Source organism: Tupaia chinensis, unplaced genomic scaffold (assembly GCF_000334495.1).
Source record: "Tupaia chinensis unplaced genomic scaffold, TupChi_1.0 Scaffold144247_1, whole genome shotgun sequence".
Lineage (NCBI taxonomy): Eukaryota > Metazoa > Chordata > Mammalia > Scandentia > Tupaiidae > Tupaia > Tupaia belangeri.
In genome coordinates, this window is record NW_006204105.1 from 584,859 (window position 1) to 600,162 (window position 15,304).

Genomic DNA, 15,304 nt, shown 5'->3' on the forward strand with positions numbered 1-15,304 from the left:
ATACTATTATTGTCAATTGAGTTAAAGCATTTTATTAACCTTACATTCATATTTTCCAATGTCTAATTCTCACTGTGTGTGTGTGTGTTTTTCCATTCTAGATTTGCCTACGTTTTTCCCAGAGCTGCTTCTCTTATTTCTCACTGTTTCTCCAAAAGGGACAGTAAACAATTTCCTAGCCACTCATCATTATAAACCTTGGCATATTAAATTACCCCCTGCTCAGTTTATGGACCTCAGTGGGCCCATAAAACTCTTCCCTCACCAGCAATCCATCCCCCACAAAATTCTCACTTCCCTATTTCCCTGCTTAGGATACTTCCTAAGGGAGAAGTAGAGCTGCCACACCTACCAACTTCCCGCTGTGCTCAGGGTTTGCTCCCCTTCCCAGGACACGAGGGAGTTCCTTACCTGGAAGGCAGTTGCACTCAAAAGTGAAGTCACCAGTCTGCCGGCAGGTGCCTCCATTGACACACGGGGAGGGCGCGCAGGGCACATAGGGACTGTCACAGTGCTGGCCTGTGAAGCCCTGGGGGCACTGGCACTGGTAGGAACCAGGTAGGTTGAGGCAGGTGCCACCATGCTGGCAGCGTCCTGGAATGTCACACTCATTGACATCAGTCTCACACTTCTGTCCTGTGAAGCCTGCCAAGCATTTGCAGGAGAACTGATTTGCCACCGTGGTACAGGTACTTCCGTTTGCACAGGGATGAGACAGGCAGGCATCAGTCCATTGGCACAGTTTACCTAAAAGAAGGATAACAAAACTCAACACTGTCCACAGAAATCAGAGCCCCGTACTCAACACCCAAAAGGTGACATGCGGGAATTTCTGCAAAGAATCCCTCCACTCTCTGAATTTAACAGAAAGTCAAGGGACCAGAAGTTGGTGTAATGGCTATGTTGCTGGACTCCCATGTAGTCGACCACGGCTCAAGTCCTGGACTTGGTGGCTTAAACTCATGCCAGGTGTGTGTGCACGTGCGTGTCCAAGATCCTGAGAGGAGAATGGAGGAGAAGGGATTGCGGTGTGGCCATCTCCCTTGGGGGGTGATTTCTCACTTTCTATCTCTCTGTCTTTCTCTTTCTGGCTAGTGCATGCACCCTATAGCAAAAAAACTCTCAAAAAACCCCCAAAAAACAGAAAGTCAAGTCAGAGTCCTTGAGGGCACCTGACACGAGGCACTCTCCAGACATTCTCCAAAGATCTTGGCCAAGATAGACTCTAGATGGAGCACATGGGAGGGCCTACAGAGTAGTCACATGAAGCCTAGTCTTGCAGAATTCCAGCCGTCCCTGCAGCAGATCAGGGTCTGGATCCATCTGTTCTCTAACACCTTCTGACTGCATCACCAGCTCCTCCATGTGGAATACCAGCTGATTTTAATTTACCTAGTGAACTCTCACTTATCCTTACAACTCTGTTCAAAAGTTACCTTCTCTGTAAAGTCATCCTTGACTTGAGATTAACACATACATGCATAAACACACACGCACACACACGTTTACTATTTATTTCCTTTAATTATACCTATAGCCACAGTGGCAGGGTTGGGACCCCACAGTGTGCTCTCATGTCAGGTTTGGTAAATGAGTAAAATATACTAACGTTTTCCATGATATATAGTCATTCAATAGACCTTTTAGATGACAGAAACAAATTATGACTACTTATATTTCCTTTAAACCAACACAGGTACACCCATATCCTAGGAAACATTTCAGTATTGTGGTCTCACTATAAATATCACTTGATCTGTTTGAGGATAACAAAGGATTTCTGGCTCCAGAGATATCAAAAGACATGGAAGCTGTCCTAAGCAGAGAGGTCTAGAAAGGTAACACGTGTGGGCTCTGTCAGATAAGAGGCACCAGTGTAGCAGACCAACTACACACCACATTCTACGGCATGACTCTAAGGGAAGCAAAGCAGATTCGCTAAGGGTGAAAGAGAGAAAAACATAAACCCAAGATACTAGTAAATTTGATATTCATGTGACCTTTGTTTTCATTCTCCTAAGTCTTTTATTTTTTCAAGTAATGAGATGAGAACTCCCTAAATTTATTAATGCCCCAGTTGGTTATCTAGGAAAAGCTTCAAATCTTTGACCCCAGAGAAAAGCAAATGAGAGCCAGGGCAGCTTTTCTAAAAGGGGGAAAGAGGTGATACTTGAGCACACAGAAGTGCTCTCTGCCTAACAAGGACTCTCATCTCAAAGAGAAAGAAAGGGACTATCAAAATCTAGCCCCAGCACCATCATCTCAGGGCACAAACTAAAATACAGGAACTGCAATTTCTGTTCCTATTTTTCCTTCATTCCACTCAGACTCACTGACTTAGAGTAGAGAAGAGATTATAAATGCTTCCTGCTGGCAGCTGTGTATTTCAGAACATTTGCCTGCAAGTAAAACCGAAAGGTCCGTGAACTTGGTTTCTCGTACATATCATATGCAGTACTTAGGCCCTAACTTGCTGCCTTTGCCTCTGAGTGGAGCTGAGCTAATAAGGCATGCATGGTAAAGCACAGGCTAGCATAAAACCAAACGATGACCTTAGGATTCCTAAAATGATTGACAGAAGTAGCCAACGTATGAAGATAATCAGAATCCAGGGATACACCAAAAAGAAATCCTTTTAATGGCAAAGAAAGAAGTTTTAACTTGGGGATCATTTCAGAGTGACACTTTAATTATGAAGAAGGCATTACTACCATTTCCAGGAGTCAGGGCTGAAATGTTTTAAATGTGTATACCCTCCTCTCTGCCTTGGGGTAGCAAAACAACTAGAAACTGTCCATCAGAAAGAAAGGCTTCTCCTCACCAACAAATTACTCCAATGACTCACATCAACAATGCCACCATGGTTACGATGGACATGATGGATCATCATAACTAACTTCTCTTTCCACCAATACCTCTTTTTTTTTTTTTTTTTTTTTTGAGAGGTTTTTGCTATAGGGCGCGTGCGCTTGCCTGAAAGACAGAGACAGAGAAATAGAAAGCAAGAAATCACCCCCCTAAGGGGGATGGCCACGCCGCAATCCCTTCTCCTCTATTCTCCTCTTGGGATCTTGGGCACGCAGGCACACACGCCCGGCGCTGACTTTAAGCCGCCGGGTCCAGGATTTGAACCGCGGTCAACTACATGGGAGTGCAGCAACATAGCCATTACACTAACTGCTGGTCTCTCCACCAATACCTCTTAATGAAAAATAAGTAGAATGTGTATTCTAAACTAACTGATTTGGTCTGGTTTTCTGAGAATATTTTTCATTTTTCTGTATTAGATTTATAGAACCATTGGTTTAGTGCTTTAAGCAGAGGACAAATGGACGACGGTTCTTTTTTCATCTACTGGGTCATTGGAAAAGTCAAGATGCATTTCTGTTTTTCTATTCAAAAATGCATCATGACTTTTCTGACGACCCAGTAGTTTAATAATCATTTATAGTTCACTTAGAATAATGTTCAGACCCATCTCAGAAGAACCCATAATCTATTCAGATGAGAGACAAGTCAAAACTGAAATACAGGGGCCGGCAGGTGGTGTGGTGACTAAGAGTGCTGAACTCCCACATGGCTGACCATGGTTCAAGTCCCAGGCCTGGCAGCAGCTTGCTTTCTCTCTTTCTCTCTCTCTTTCTCTCTCTCACCCTGTCCCTCTCTCTCTCGTCAAATTAAAAAATAAATAAATATATAAAGTTAAATAAAATAATTATTTTTTAAATGAATTACAATAAAATGCAACACATAAAAATAGTAGACCTTAAAGACCAATTGCCTAAAGGAATCACCAAGGGGTCACTAAGAAAGAGTTTTAAATAAAATTGGGCAATTTCCAAGGGTAGAAACAGGCATTCCCGGCAGAGGAGTGTGTGACTGCGTGGCGGCAATAGCAAGCATGATGTTTTCAGGAAATGATGAGAATGTGACATGGCGCAGACGTCTGTGGGGAAATGACACTGCATGTGATGTAAGGCCTGGACCGTGAAGGGCCCTGGAGGCCAAGGAGCATAGCACACAGTTTATTCTGTCGATGATGAAAAGTCAGTAGGCATTAAAAGCAGATGAGTTTATTAGAAGATTTACATTTATACAGTGCATTCTGGATGGGGAAATTCCCTTTGTGCACTGCAATGATATACAGTGTATGAATGTAAAGTAAATGTTTAAAAAGAAAGAAAGAAGGTTTACATCTATAATTAAAGGGGTAGTAATATGATGGGTGACCGAGACAGGTGACAGTAAAAGCAGGAAAAGTATGAAAACTACTTCAGGAGTCTAGGTAAGAGACAATAGGTTCTCACTACAGAGTAGCAGAGAAAATGAGGAAGAGGAGACAGGGCGAGGTGATTCAGAGGTTGGGTTAGGTGACTGACTTGAAGTGGGGTAAGGACAAGAGAGAAAGGAGCTTCTAGTTTGAGTACACATTGGTATCACTTGTGTACAACATGTTGAGTTTAAGGTACCTGTGGAATTTCCAAGGGGAACATGCAACAGATAGTTAGAAGTCTGAGACTGACAATCAGGGCGGAGCTAAGGGGTGACTAAGACAGTCATTTCCAACTGATGAAGATAACGGCAGTTAAAGCAATTGAGACTTTAACTGACACTCCCTAGGGAGAGTTGTAAGACATAGTTCAAAAGAGGACTCAAAACTGTTTCAGGGAACACTGAGAGGAGCAAGGCAATGAAGACGTAAAAGGAACAATGGGAGTTCAGAAACCCAGCATCCTGAATAACTAGAAAGAGATTTCCAGACACAAGCAGTCAACAGCATCAACAGCTATTTTTCTGGTGACAGTACTTTTCCTGTAATGAAGGAATTCTGACTGGCCCCCCTGGTCTGATATACAGGATGAGTACCCCTGGCCCACAAGGTATGGGACCAGAAGTGTTCAAGATTTCAGATTTTTTTTTTCATATTTTGGAATATCTATATGTACATAGTAATGTATTTTGGGGCTGGAACCCAAGTCTAAACCCAAAATTCATTTTTGTTTTACATGTACCTTCTATATATAGCCTGAAAGTAAATCTAGCAGTACTTTTGTATTGTGGTGTTCTGACTGCAATCTGTCACATGAGGTTAGGTGTGAAATTTTCCATTTGTGACATCATGTTGGCACTCAAAAAGTTTCATACTTTAGAGCATTTAGATTTTGGATTTTTGGATTAGGAACCATCAACCAGACTAGACGTTAAGAGGTCAAATATTCTTAAAGCATTTGACCATTTTTCTTTCTTCTTCTTCACTCCTAAAAACTCTTGAAAGGAAGCTGGTCACAGCTGTACATGTCTGAATCCCAGTTACTTGGGAGGCTGAGGCAGAAGGACTGCATGTTCAAGGCCAGCCTTGGCAACGCAGTGAGACCTGTCTCTAAAAATTAGTTACAAAATATAAAGCCTCTCAAAAATCTCTCAACAGGGAGTTAAGGATAATTGTCTTTTCTTTTTTTAATTTTTGGAGAGGTTTTTGCTATAGGGCGCATGCGCTCACCAGGAAGACAGAGACAGAGAGATAGAAAGTGAGAAATCACCCCCAGGGGGATGGCCACGCCACAATCCCTTCTTCATTCTCCTCTCTGGATCTTGGGCATACATGCACACGCACCCGGCGTGAGTTTAAGCCACCGAGTCCGGGACTTGAAACATGGTCGACTACATGGGAGTCCAGTGACATTGCCATTATACTAAGTGCTGGTCCCAAGGATAATTGTCTTGAACATCAGTTCCTTATCAAAATGCCCCAGAGTTGGAGGAGTCTTAAAGGGCCACACACCAAGATCTCTGAGATACTAAACAAAGGTACTTGCTGAGAGAAGAGAAGGGCCGGAGCGCCATTTGTTACCTGTAAAACCAACTTGGCACGTGCACTCATAGGTGTCCCGGCTGAGCTTGTGGCAGGTGCCTCCATTCAGGCAGGGGCGAGACACAAAGCAGGGGTGAGAGGTAGAGTACTGGCAGTCCTCGCCTGTGAACCCTGGGGCACATCGGCATGTGGCTTTCCCCAACATGGCCTGGGCCACACAGGTCCCACCATTCTGGCAGCGGTTCTTCTCACACGGGTCTCGGTGTTGACAATATTCCCCCAAGAAGCCCTCTGGACATCTGCATGGAAAAGAGAAGACTTCATGAAAACACCTGACTTCTCACAAGTCCAAAAACTGACAGTAAGACAATGAAGTCTGCTGAAGAGAACACTGGAGTGTGAATGAAAAGACCTGAGAGTACGAAGAGCACAATCTGCAAAAATGCTTCACTTTAGGAGAAGATGCAGTGCTTAAAGAATGTACTTATAAACTCCCATGTCCTTTTGAGCCCTGAGAGGTGATAGAATACCAGGTAGATGACTTAGCAGGGTCTTCCCATGACCAGTCAGCTCGACCCTTAGTCAAAGGCAGAACACACGATAGCTTTTTTCATGTCGGTACATGCAGGTACAGGCCCAGGCTGGGATGGTCTAACAGCACCCTTTTGTAGAGCACTTGTTCATACTTGTCTGCTTACATTCATTAACTTTCTCATTCTGACTAAGCCATTTGATAGGATTAAGATGTTCACATGATAATGCAGACACTTGACCCTCTTATCCTCTCCAATTTAAAATATATATCATGTACTTTTTCTCAATTAAGCATTGAGAAATAGTAAGTTCTTCTTTATCTTGTTTCCACTGAAACCTCAATTAGCCTACACCTGGCTCTGTGGGTTATGTTTAGGCCTTCCAGAACTTTCTGAGAATAGCAACAAAGAAACGGGAAGGAGGTAAACAAATGGGGAACACTTTCAAGGGGTACTTCAAAATCTGTCAATATATAAGTAACAGGCAGCTTTCATAACCAAATACAAAGGCACAAAGTAAAATAAACCATCAAAGATACATAAGCACCAAAGTTTCACAAAAGTGAAACAACTCAAAAATAACATTTTTTAACATTTCCCACATTGGAGCATTGAGGAATCCTTTTATATGCCAGCCCTTGATTCCTAAGACACATACCCATTCCGGCCTATATGTAAAATCTATGGCAATTTTCTCTAAATACCATTGAAAAGGTATGGGACATCTCCACTTTCCCAATGAAGTAGTTGTTTAAACAAGACCTATAGGAAGCATTTAAAAGGAACATAGGGGCCAGCAGGTGGCATCATGTTTAGGGTACTGAACTCTCACATAGCCAACCACAGTTTGAGTCTCATACTCAGTGGCTTGAAGACCACACCAGGCCTGTGTTCATGCATGTCTAAAATCCCAAGAGAATGGAGGAGGGATTGCAGGTTGGCCATCCTCTCTGGGCAATTTCTTTCTCTCTCTCTCTCTCTCTCTCTCTCTGCCAGGTGCATATACCCTATCAAAAAACCCTAAAAAAAAAAAAAGGAAAAGCAACACAAAGACTTTTTGGTATGAACCATAAATCTTGCTATTTGGCTGGTATCCAATTACTGGGTCCTCAGAAAAGTCACAACACATTTTTGCAAACAGAACAACACGTCATGATTTTACAATGACTTAATATTTGGTTCCATCTATTTCTCCATTTTACCTTTTGAAGGAGAGAAAACTAAATCTGGAAATTACACTATTACCTTGAGGATAAAACATTTTAAGCCAAATTCTCAATCTCCCCTCTCAAAACCAGTTCCTATTACGTCCTCCTGTGTCCTAATTTTCCTAATCGCCCTGACCTGAAGCAATGGGTTATGTTTTGATTTTTCCTGTATTTGCCAATCATCCTTAAGACCTTTTATTAGCCTTTGGTGGGCAGGGTGAGGTCTTCAGGGGTCAGAGTTACTAGAAAAAGAAGGAAGGCCAGATATTAGGGAACTAAGACAGGACATGCCCAGAATTGCGCAGTAGCTAAAATGGCTGGCAGAGAAAACAGCTGGCAATAGCTGTGGTGGTAGTGACGCAATGGACCTCAGCCTCCGCACCCCTTCTCAGAGCTGAATAAGGCAAGGGTGGTAGAGCCAGACACAGCTACAGCTCTGATCTTCATGAGCAGGTGAAGCTGGAGACCAAGAGGCAATGAAGGGGTCCACCACACTGGAACTAAAGACTGGCTGAAGGTGACAAGGAGGAATCTGTACCTCAAACGGTCAGAAGGTCCTTTCTGGAGTTCTTGTGGTGTGGCCTTAGACAGTTACTTATTCTCACTACCCATCTAGTCTCTCAGGCTTTACATAGTTAATAAGGGTGTTGATATGGCAGGACTGCTGTGAGAATTAAACAAAATCAAATATACGTAAAAGCTTAGAGTACTAGAACCAGTAGGTGATGTTGTAGTTGGAGCACTGGACTACTACATGGCTGACAATGGTTCGAGTCCTGGACCTGGCAGCTTTCTCTTTCTCACATCAAGTTTAATAAAAATAATACTAATTAATATAATTAAATGAATAATTCTTTTTTAAAAATCTTATAGTACTAAACATTTTTCAAATTAAATTTTTTTCTCTTTTTTGTGCATATTGAGGAATATATGATCAAATCACAGCTTGATTTGAAAATGGAATAGCTTTTTTTTTTTAAGTAAAGAGCAAAATGTGTCAATGTAGCACAGCTAAAATTAACCCTAAACCACATTATTAGAAGCATTTGCAGCTTGTTCAAAAAATGTGTTACATATGAAAAACTGCAACAATTCTCATTCACAGTGACAATCCTCTGGGCATTAGCCTTGACTCTGGATTCTCTCATGTGGGAATTATTCATTTTGTAAATAACAGCACACTTTTAAACATGGGTGGGCTTTGTCCAACTTCGCTTTTGGATTAGTATACCTCCATCCCCCCACAAGACTATGGTGTGGCATCTTCTAAAACAATACAATTTCATTTAAATATTAGCATCAAAAACACATAGTGAAACATAAGGTTTCCAAGAAAACAAACTAAAACAGCATGAAAGTTTTTGGAGCCAGGACCAGCAGTTAGTGTAATGGCTATGTCGCTGGACTCCCATATAATCTACCGTGGTTCGAGTCCCAGACCTGGTGGCTTAAACTCACGCCAGGCGCGTGTGCGTGCATGCCCAAGATCCTGAGAGGAGAATGGATGAAAAGGGACTGCAGCATGGCCACCCCACTTGGGGGGTGATTTCTCACTTTCTGTCTCTCTGTCTCTGTCTTCCTGGCAAGCGCACACACCCTATAGCAAAAACCTCTCTAAAAAAATAAAAGGTTTTTGAGCCTAGCAGAAATATTTCTGAATTATTTGTTTCTAGGGTTTAATCCACATTGTTTCTCCCTTCTAAGTATGGGAAAATACTGGGTTGTCAGAGAAAAAAACAGGTCATGACTTTTCTGACAACCCACTAAGTTTTAACTAAGATATGTTTAAGAAACCAGGAGAGGTAGAGACTGGCAAATTATATCTTGGGGGTCTAATGTGGCTCACTGCCTGATTCCTAGGGCTTGTGAACTGAGTGATTTTTACATTTCACATGGTTGAAAATCAAAAGGAGGATAAATTGTGACACTTGAAAATTATATAAAACTCAAATTTCAGTTTCCAAAACTCAAATTTTAGTAATAACAAAAGGTGTTACTGAAACATGGCTATGCTCACCATTTATAGACTGTCCGTGGCTGCTTCTGCACTACAACAGAGCTGAGTAGTTGCAATGAGACCACATGACCTGCAAAAATATTTACTCTCTGGCACTTTACAGAAAATGTTTGCCAACCCCCAAACAGACTATAAGAAGCCTAATGCTATAAATAGCATCCAATATGCTGATTAATTATGATGTTAATGATGATGAAAAATGTGCTCCTGTTGGTTTCTACAAAGAATATTAAACTCATTCATTCTTGCAACATTTAGTAAGTGCCTGTTTTGTGCCAGACATTTATTCTAGTACTAGAAAAATTCTTTCACTTAAAGAGTTTAAATTGTAAACAGAGAAAACAAAAATAAAATTGATAAGTCAAAGATATCTGTTAAGCACTACAAAGAAAAATGAAACAGAACAGGATGGAGTTGGGGATATGGCATGAGGAGAAAAAAAGAGAGAAGTATTTCAATTTCAAAAAAGAAAATCAGAGAAGGCCTCCATGAGAAGCCAACATTGAGACCTGAATGAGGTGAGGAACTAGCCACGTAAGTTACTAAGAGAAAAGTGTTCAAGGGAGAGCAAACAGTACATGCAAAGGTCCTAAGACAGGTAGCTGTCTTGGTTTAGTTCAGAAATAACAAAGAGCCCTCGGGACCAGCAGTTAGTGTAATGGCTATGTCGCTAGACTTCCATGTAGTTGACCATGGTTCAAGTCCCAGACCCAGTGGCTTAAACTCACGCCGGGTGTGTGTGCACATGTGCTCAAGATCCCGAGAGGAAAATGGAGGAGAAGGGATTGAGGCGTGGCCATCCCCCCTGGGGGGGGGGTGATTTCTCGCTTTGTTTCTCTCTGTCTGTCTCTCTCTGTCTTTCTGGCGAGCACACACGCCCTATAGCAAAAAAAAAAAAAAAAATCTCCAAAAAAAAAAAAAAAGAGAAATAACAAAGAGCCCTGGAGACCTACCTCTGTGGTTGAACAGGAGTAAGAAAAAAAGAGTAAAGAGAAGACAGATGGAATCTATAACTGGGAGGCAGATCATTTAGGTCTCAATTAAAAAAGATAAAAAGATTTAGGGTTTTACTGTAAATGAGCTAACAGGTATGTCACAGGATAAAAATCCATGTACAGTGCCACATTTTTCTTTACATACAGCTAGACCTACTGTTGGTATAATAATGACTTGATGTCTTATTCAAAATATTCCGAGGGTTAGACGCCAGTTCATTTCTTTACTTTTACCTTAAAACATATGCAAGTCTCCTTTAATATAGATTTTTCATTAAGTCCCATTTCTCTTTCCAATTGTTTCTTCACAAATGAGCTTCTATGATTGTAGCCTTACTTCTTCTTCATCAATTAATATATTTCTTACTTGTCCCTTTGCAACAAGGCCTCCATTCTAATTATTGCCTAAAAACTATATTCTAAGAGCAATGATTTTATCCTTGTCAAGTTCAGTGGTTTTATCCGAGATTACATTATAAGGAAATTCTCTCTCCTATGGGAGGTATTGCTGACCAGTCCCGCGTGCCATTTTAACCTTCTTACCCTGGGCTTCTGCGACTCCCTCTGCTTATCTCCAAGACCAGAAAAGTCTTAATCTCTACTGCTGATGCCGCTTCTCCTTCTCCATCAATTACAGTCACTTTCAAGTTGAAGTCTGGGCTGCAGTGCTCTTTATTCTCATATGTATTTGCTATTATTGTATTCACTTGGCTTTAAAGTAATTGACTCCAAACACATGGCTCTAGTTGTGTAAATTCAGTTTTCTAAAATCCATCTATCTATCCTAATATGTCCTGCCAATACTTGAAACTAAACATTTGGAAAAGGAGATCCTTTTCCCATGAAACTCTAATTGCTCCATTTTTCTAAGGCTTCAACTCACAATGTAAAGTCACTTGCAGTTAATCTCTTCAAATTACATATAATTTATTATCATGTTCTGACAAGTCTTAACTGAATTCCTAAAATACTTATCATTCATGTTCACAGTTCCCTTTTTGATACAAATTTTGATCAATCTAAATGCCTCAGGCCAGACATGTTGCTGGCTTTTTCCCAACTTCTACCCATCCCTGGAAAACAGAACCTGGAAATTCAAAGCATGCTAAGGTAATTTCTACTCTGTGAAATAAATGGTCATTTCTAAAATACTCCTAAAAGATGATCATCAGCCTCTACTTGAATATAAACTTAAAGCATGGCAACTGATAAACAGTAAGAATTTAATAAACAGTGGAAGATATTATTGTTTCTGCAGAGTACAGACTCTAGAGCCAGACCAGCCGGAGTTCAACCTCAGCTCCACCATTTACTCAGTGCGTGGATCTTGGGCAAAGTGCTAAGCCATAAATCTTACAACAAAAGTAATAGTAATGTCCATCTAACAGGGTTTGGGGGTTTTGTTTGTTTGTTTGTTTGTTTTAGGGGTTTTTTTGGTTTTACATTGTTTCTTTTTAATTTTAATTTTTTTATTAATTTTACATGAAGTTCCCATCATGTCTACATTATATATACATCATGTACATGTACATGCATTATAGATACATTTTTTTTCTGTCTGTCAAATGTCTCCTCTCCTTGCACCTCATACCAGCATAATGGTGAAGTGCTCGGAACTCCAGCACAAAGCAAACACCACGTACTCTTTAGGTAAAGGAGAATTACCGGCCCACTACTTCAACAACAGAGCAGTCCTCAGCACAGAGAGATCCCATGTCAGAAGGCACTTTGTTTCTTAACTCTTCAAGTTCTGTTTTCCCTCACAGGTATATAACCAAGATAAGTGAAAACATGTATTTATACAACAAGCATCTTCACAGCAGCATTATTCAGAGAATCTAGAAAATGAAAACAACTCAAAATACCTATGACATGATTAATGAATAAATAAAATGCGGTATATCCATATCATGAAATATCACTTTGTGATGAAAAGGAATGCAGTTTGGATACATGCTACAGCACAGATGGGTCGTGAACACATCAGGCTAAATGAAAGAAGCCAAACAGAAAAGGAACAGTGTACAATTCTGTGCATATCGAATGTCCAAAATAAGCACATCCATAGAGGTGAAAAGTAGATTAATGTTGTCAGGTGCTGGGAAGAAGGAAAAATGAGGAGTAACTACTAAAATACATGGTTTCGGGAACCAGCAGTTAGCGTAATGGCTATATCGCTGGACTCCCACGTAGTCGACCGCGGTTCGCGTCCCAGACCCGGTGGCTTAAAACTCACGCCGGGTGCGTGTGCGTGCGTGCCCAAGATCCCGAGAGGAGAATGGAGGAGAAGGGATTGCGGCGTGACCATCTCCCCTGGGAGGTGATTTCTCGCTTTCTGTCTCTATGTCTCTGTCTGTCTGGCGAGCGCACACGCCCTACAGTGAAAATCTCTCAAAAAAAAAAAAATACATGGTTTCTTTTAGTGGTGATAAGAATGTTTTGAAATCAGGTAACAGTAGGGGCCCCACAAATCTGTGAATACTAAAAGCACTCAATTGTACACTTGAAAAGCGTGAATTTTATGGTATGTAAGTTATATCTTACCTTTAAAAAGAACAAACTTTGCCTCTCTACAATTTCCACCTACTGGCTATCCAACTCCTCTAAAACAACTACTTCTTTAAGTAGTGTGCTGAGTTGCAGCAGGAAGTTCTAGGCTGTTTTTGTGGAGTGGTATGGATAAGATGCTGGTCCAAGTAGAATGACAAAGCTGACCGAGTGGGTGCTCATCTCAGGGCAAGACTTAGTAGCATGCTTTAGGTTAAGTGCTATGTTACTGAAAGATCCGTGTGAAGATACAGATATCTTTGTACATGATGCAAAATTGGAGAGTATTGCTACATTTACAGAGGACACACTTAGGGCAGGTCAGTTAGCAGAGCTGTCTGTCACGACAATAGGGGATCAGGTCAGTTGGCTTCTGAGGTATGGCTACTGAGGTATGGGCTCTGTTACATATAATCCTTCAAGAATCTAAAGATAATTAAGATTGAACCTTTGTTATCACTTTTTCCAAGATTCTGTGCTTTGAACTACCTCTGGTTATAAAACTTTTTCCAGGTCTCCATATCATTTTAGGGGCTGTTCCATGCTTAAAATAATGACTAACAGTTTTAAGCACTTACATACTATTTGCTAAGTACTTTACAGCTAATATCTTCATTAATCCCTACAGTGCTATATTACATTATGATCTCCATTCTTTTTTTTTTTTTTTTTGGAGAGGTTTTTGCCATAGGGCGCATGTGCTTGCCAGACAGAGAGAGAGAGAGACAGAGAGACAGAAAGTGACAAATCACCCCCCAGGGGGTATGGCTACGCCACAATCCCTTCTCCTCCATTCTCCTCTTGGGATCTTGAGCACGCACGCACACGCGCCCGGCATGAGTTTTAAGCCACAGGGTCTGGGACGCGAACTGTGGTCGACTACATGGGAGTTCAGCGACATAGTCATTACGCTAACTGCTGGTTCCCAATACCGCATATTTTTTTAGATAGATTTTTGCTGTAGAGCATGTATACTTGTCATAAGGTTAGAAAATGGGAAATCGTCCCCCAGGGAGATTGTCCATGTCACAATCCCTTCTCCTCCAGTCTCCTCTTGGGACTTTGGGCACACATGCATGCACCACATATTTTTTTTTTTGTTGGAGATGCCACTAAATTTTTTTTATTTCATTCATTCACTGTACATCATTCTAGTATACAAAATGAGATTTTTTCATTTAGAATACACTGTATATAGGCTCAATCAAGCACATCAACATATGTGTTATTGTCAACAAATAATTTTCCATTTCTTGTTTCCTGTAGATTTTGCCTTTTTTCCCATCCTTGATTCCCTATCTCACCCTCTGCCATCTCCCACCCTCCTCCTACACTGTGTCTGGCTCCCCCATTTTATTGTTTCACTAAATATCTTAATAGATCTAAATATTTTCAATAGCAAGCACAGCTGATATATACATATTCATGAACACAAATCTGACTTTAGGCATAAACCTCAGTGAATAGAATGAACATACTATAAAGTAGCACCTAGCTAGGGCTATAAAGCTTACTGCAGTCATCAAATAGGTATTTTTAATGTTTTTTTTTCTTCTGAAATTTTTTTTATTAATTTACATTGATTCCCTGAGCATCATCACAACATATTAAATGTGGTTTCCCATCTAAAATAAACTGCATAGTGGCTTAATCATGCATGTTATCAATATATATGTTTTTTTACCCCATGTCTGACCCTCTGCCCCATTCCACTCTCTTATTACACACTATCTCTGCTGTCTACAGTTGTCTTCAATTCCTTTTCCCCCAACATTTCGTTGATCACACAATATCATAAGTAATCTAACTACTTTCAATAGCAAGTTCAGCTGGTGATTTCAAGAAAAGCAGTTTTGAACTGGTAAGGATATTTCCTTGAAACTTAAAGCCTAGTAACAGGTTAGTATTCTGTTCAAATAGTAGGTACATGAATCTATTGACAGTTGAAGACAGGACAAAAATCCTTAAAACCGAACAACAAAGCTTAGAAGAAAAGCAGCAATATTTAAGTCAAGTCACAGAATGCTGTTTCATGAGTTCAGTCTCATGTACTTAATCTTTCTTCTGTTTCTGTTGAGGTTCAATCTTCCAGATTGAACTCTGGGATATAATACTCAACTCCAGACTTTGTCCCTACAATTAAGTTGCCCGTTTTCTTAGTTTCTGAACTCTTATTTCTGTGTGTCTGCATT

General features: G+C 40.7%; 1 protein-coding gene across 2 annotated transcripts in view; it reads right to left on the reverse strand.

Moving 5' to 3' along the window:
• Positions 1–15,304, reverse strand: part of LOC102479715 (notch receptor 2) — a 187,186-nt gene that overhangs the window by 87,444 nt on the left and 84,438 nt on the right. For both annotated transcript variants that reach the window (XM_027767380.1, XM_027767379.1), the window contains exons 3-4: positions 5,852–6,111; positions 412–747 (exon numbers count right to left, since the gene is read on the reverse strand). In XM_027767380.1, the coding sequence (XP_027623181.1) occupies positions 412–747; positions 5,852–6,111 (596 nt within the window). The remainder of the gene's footprint in view (positions 1–411; positions 748–5,851; positions 6,112–15,304) is intronic.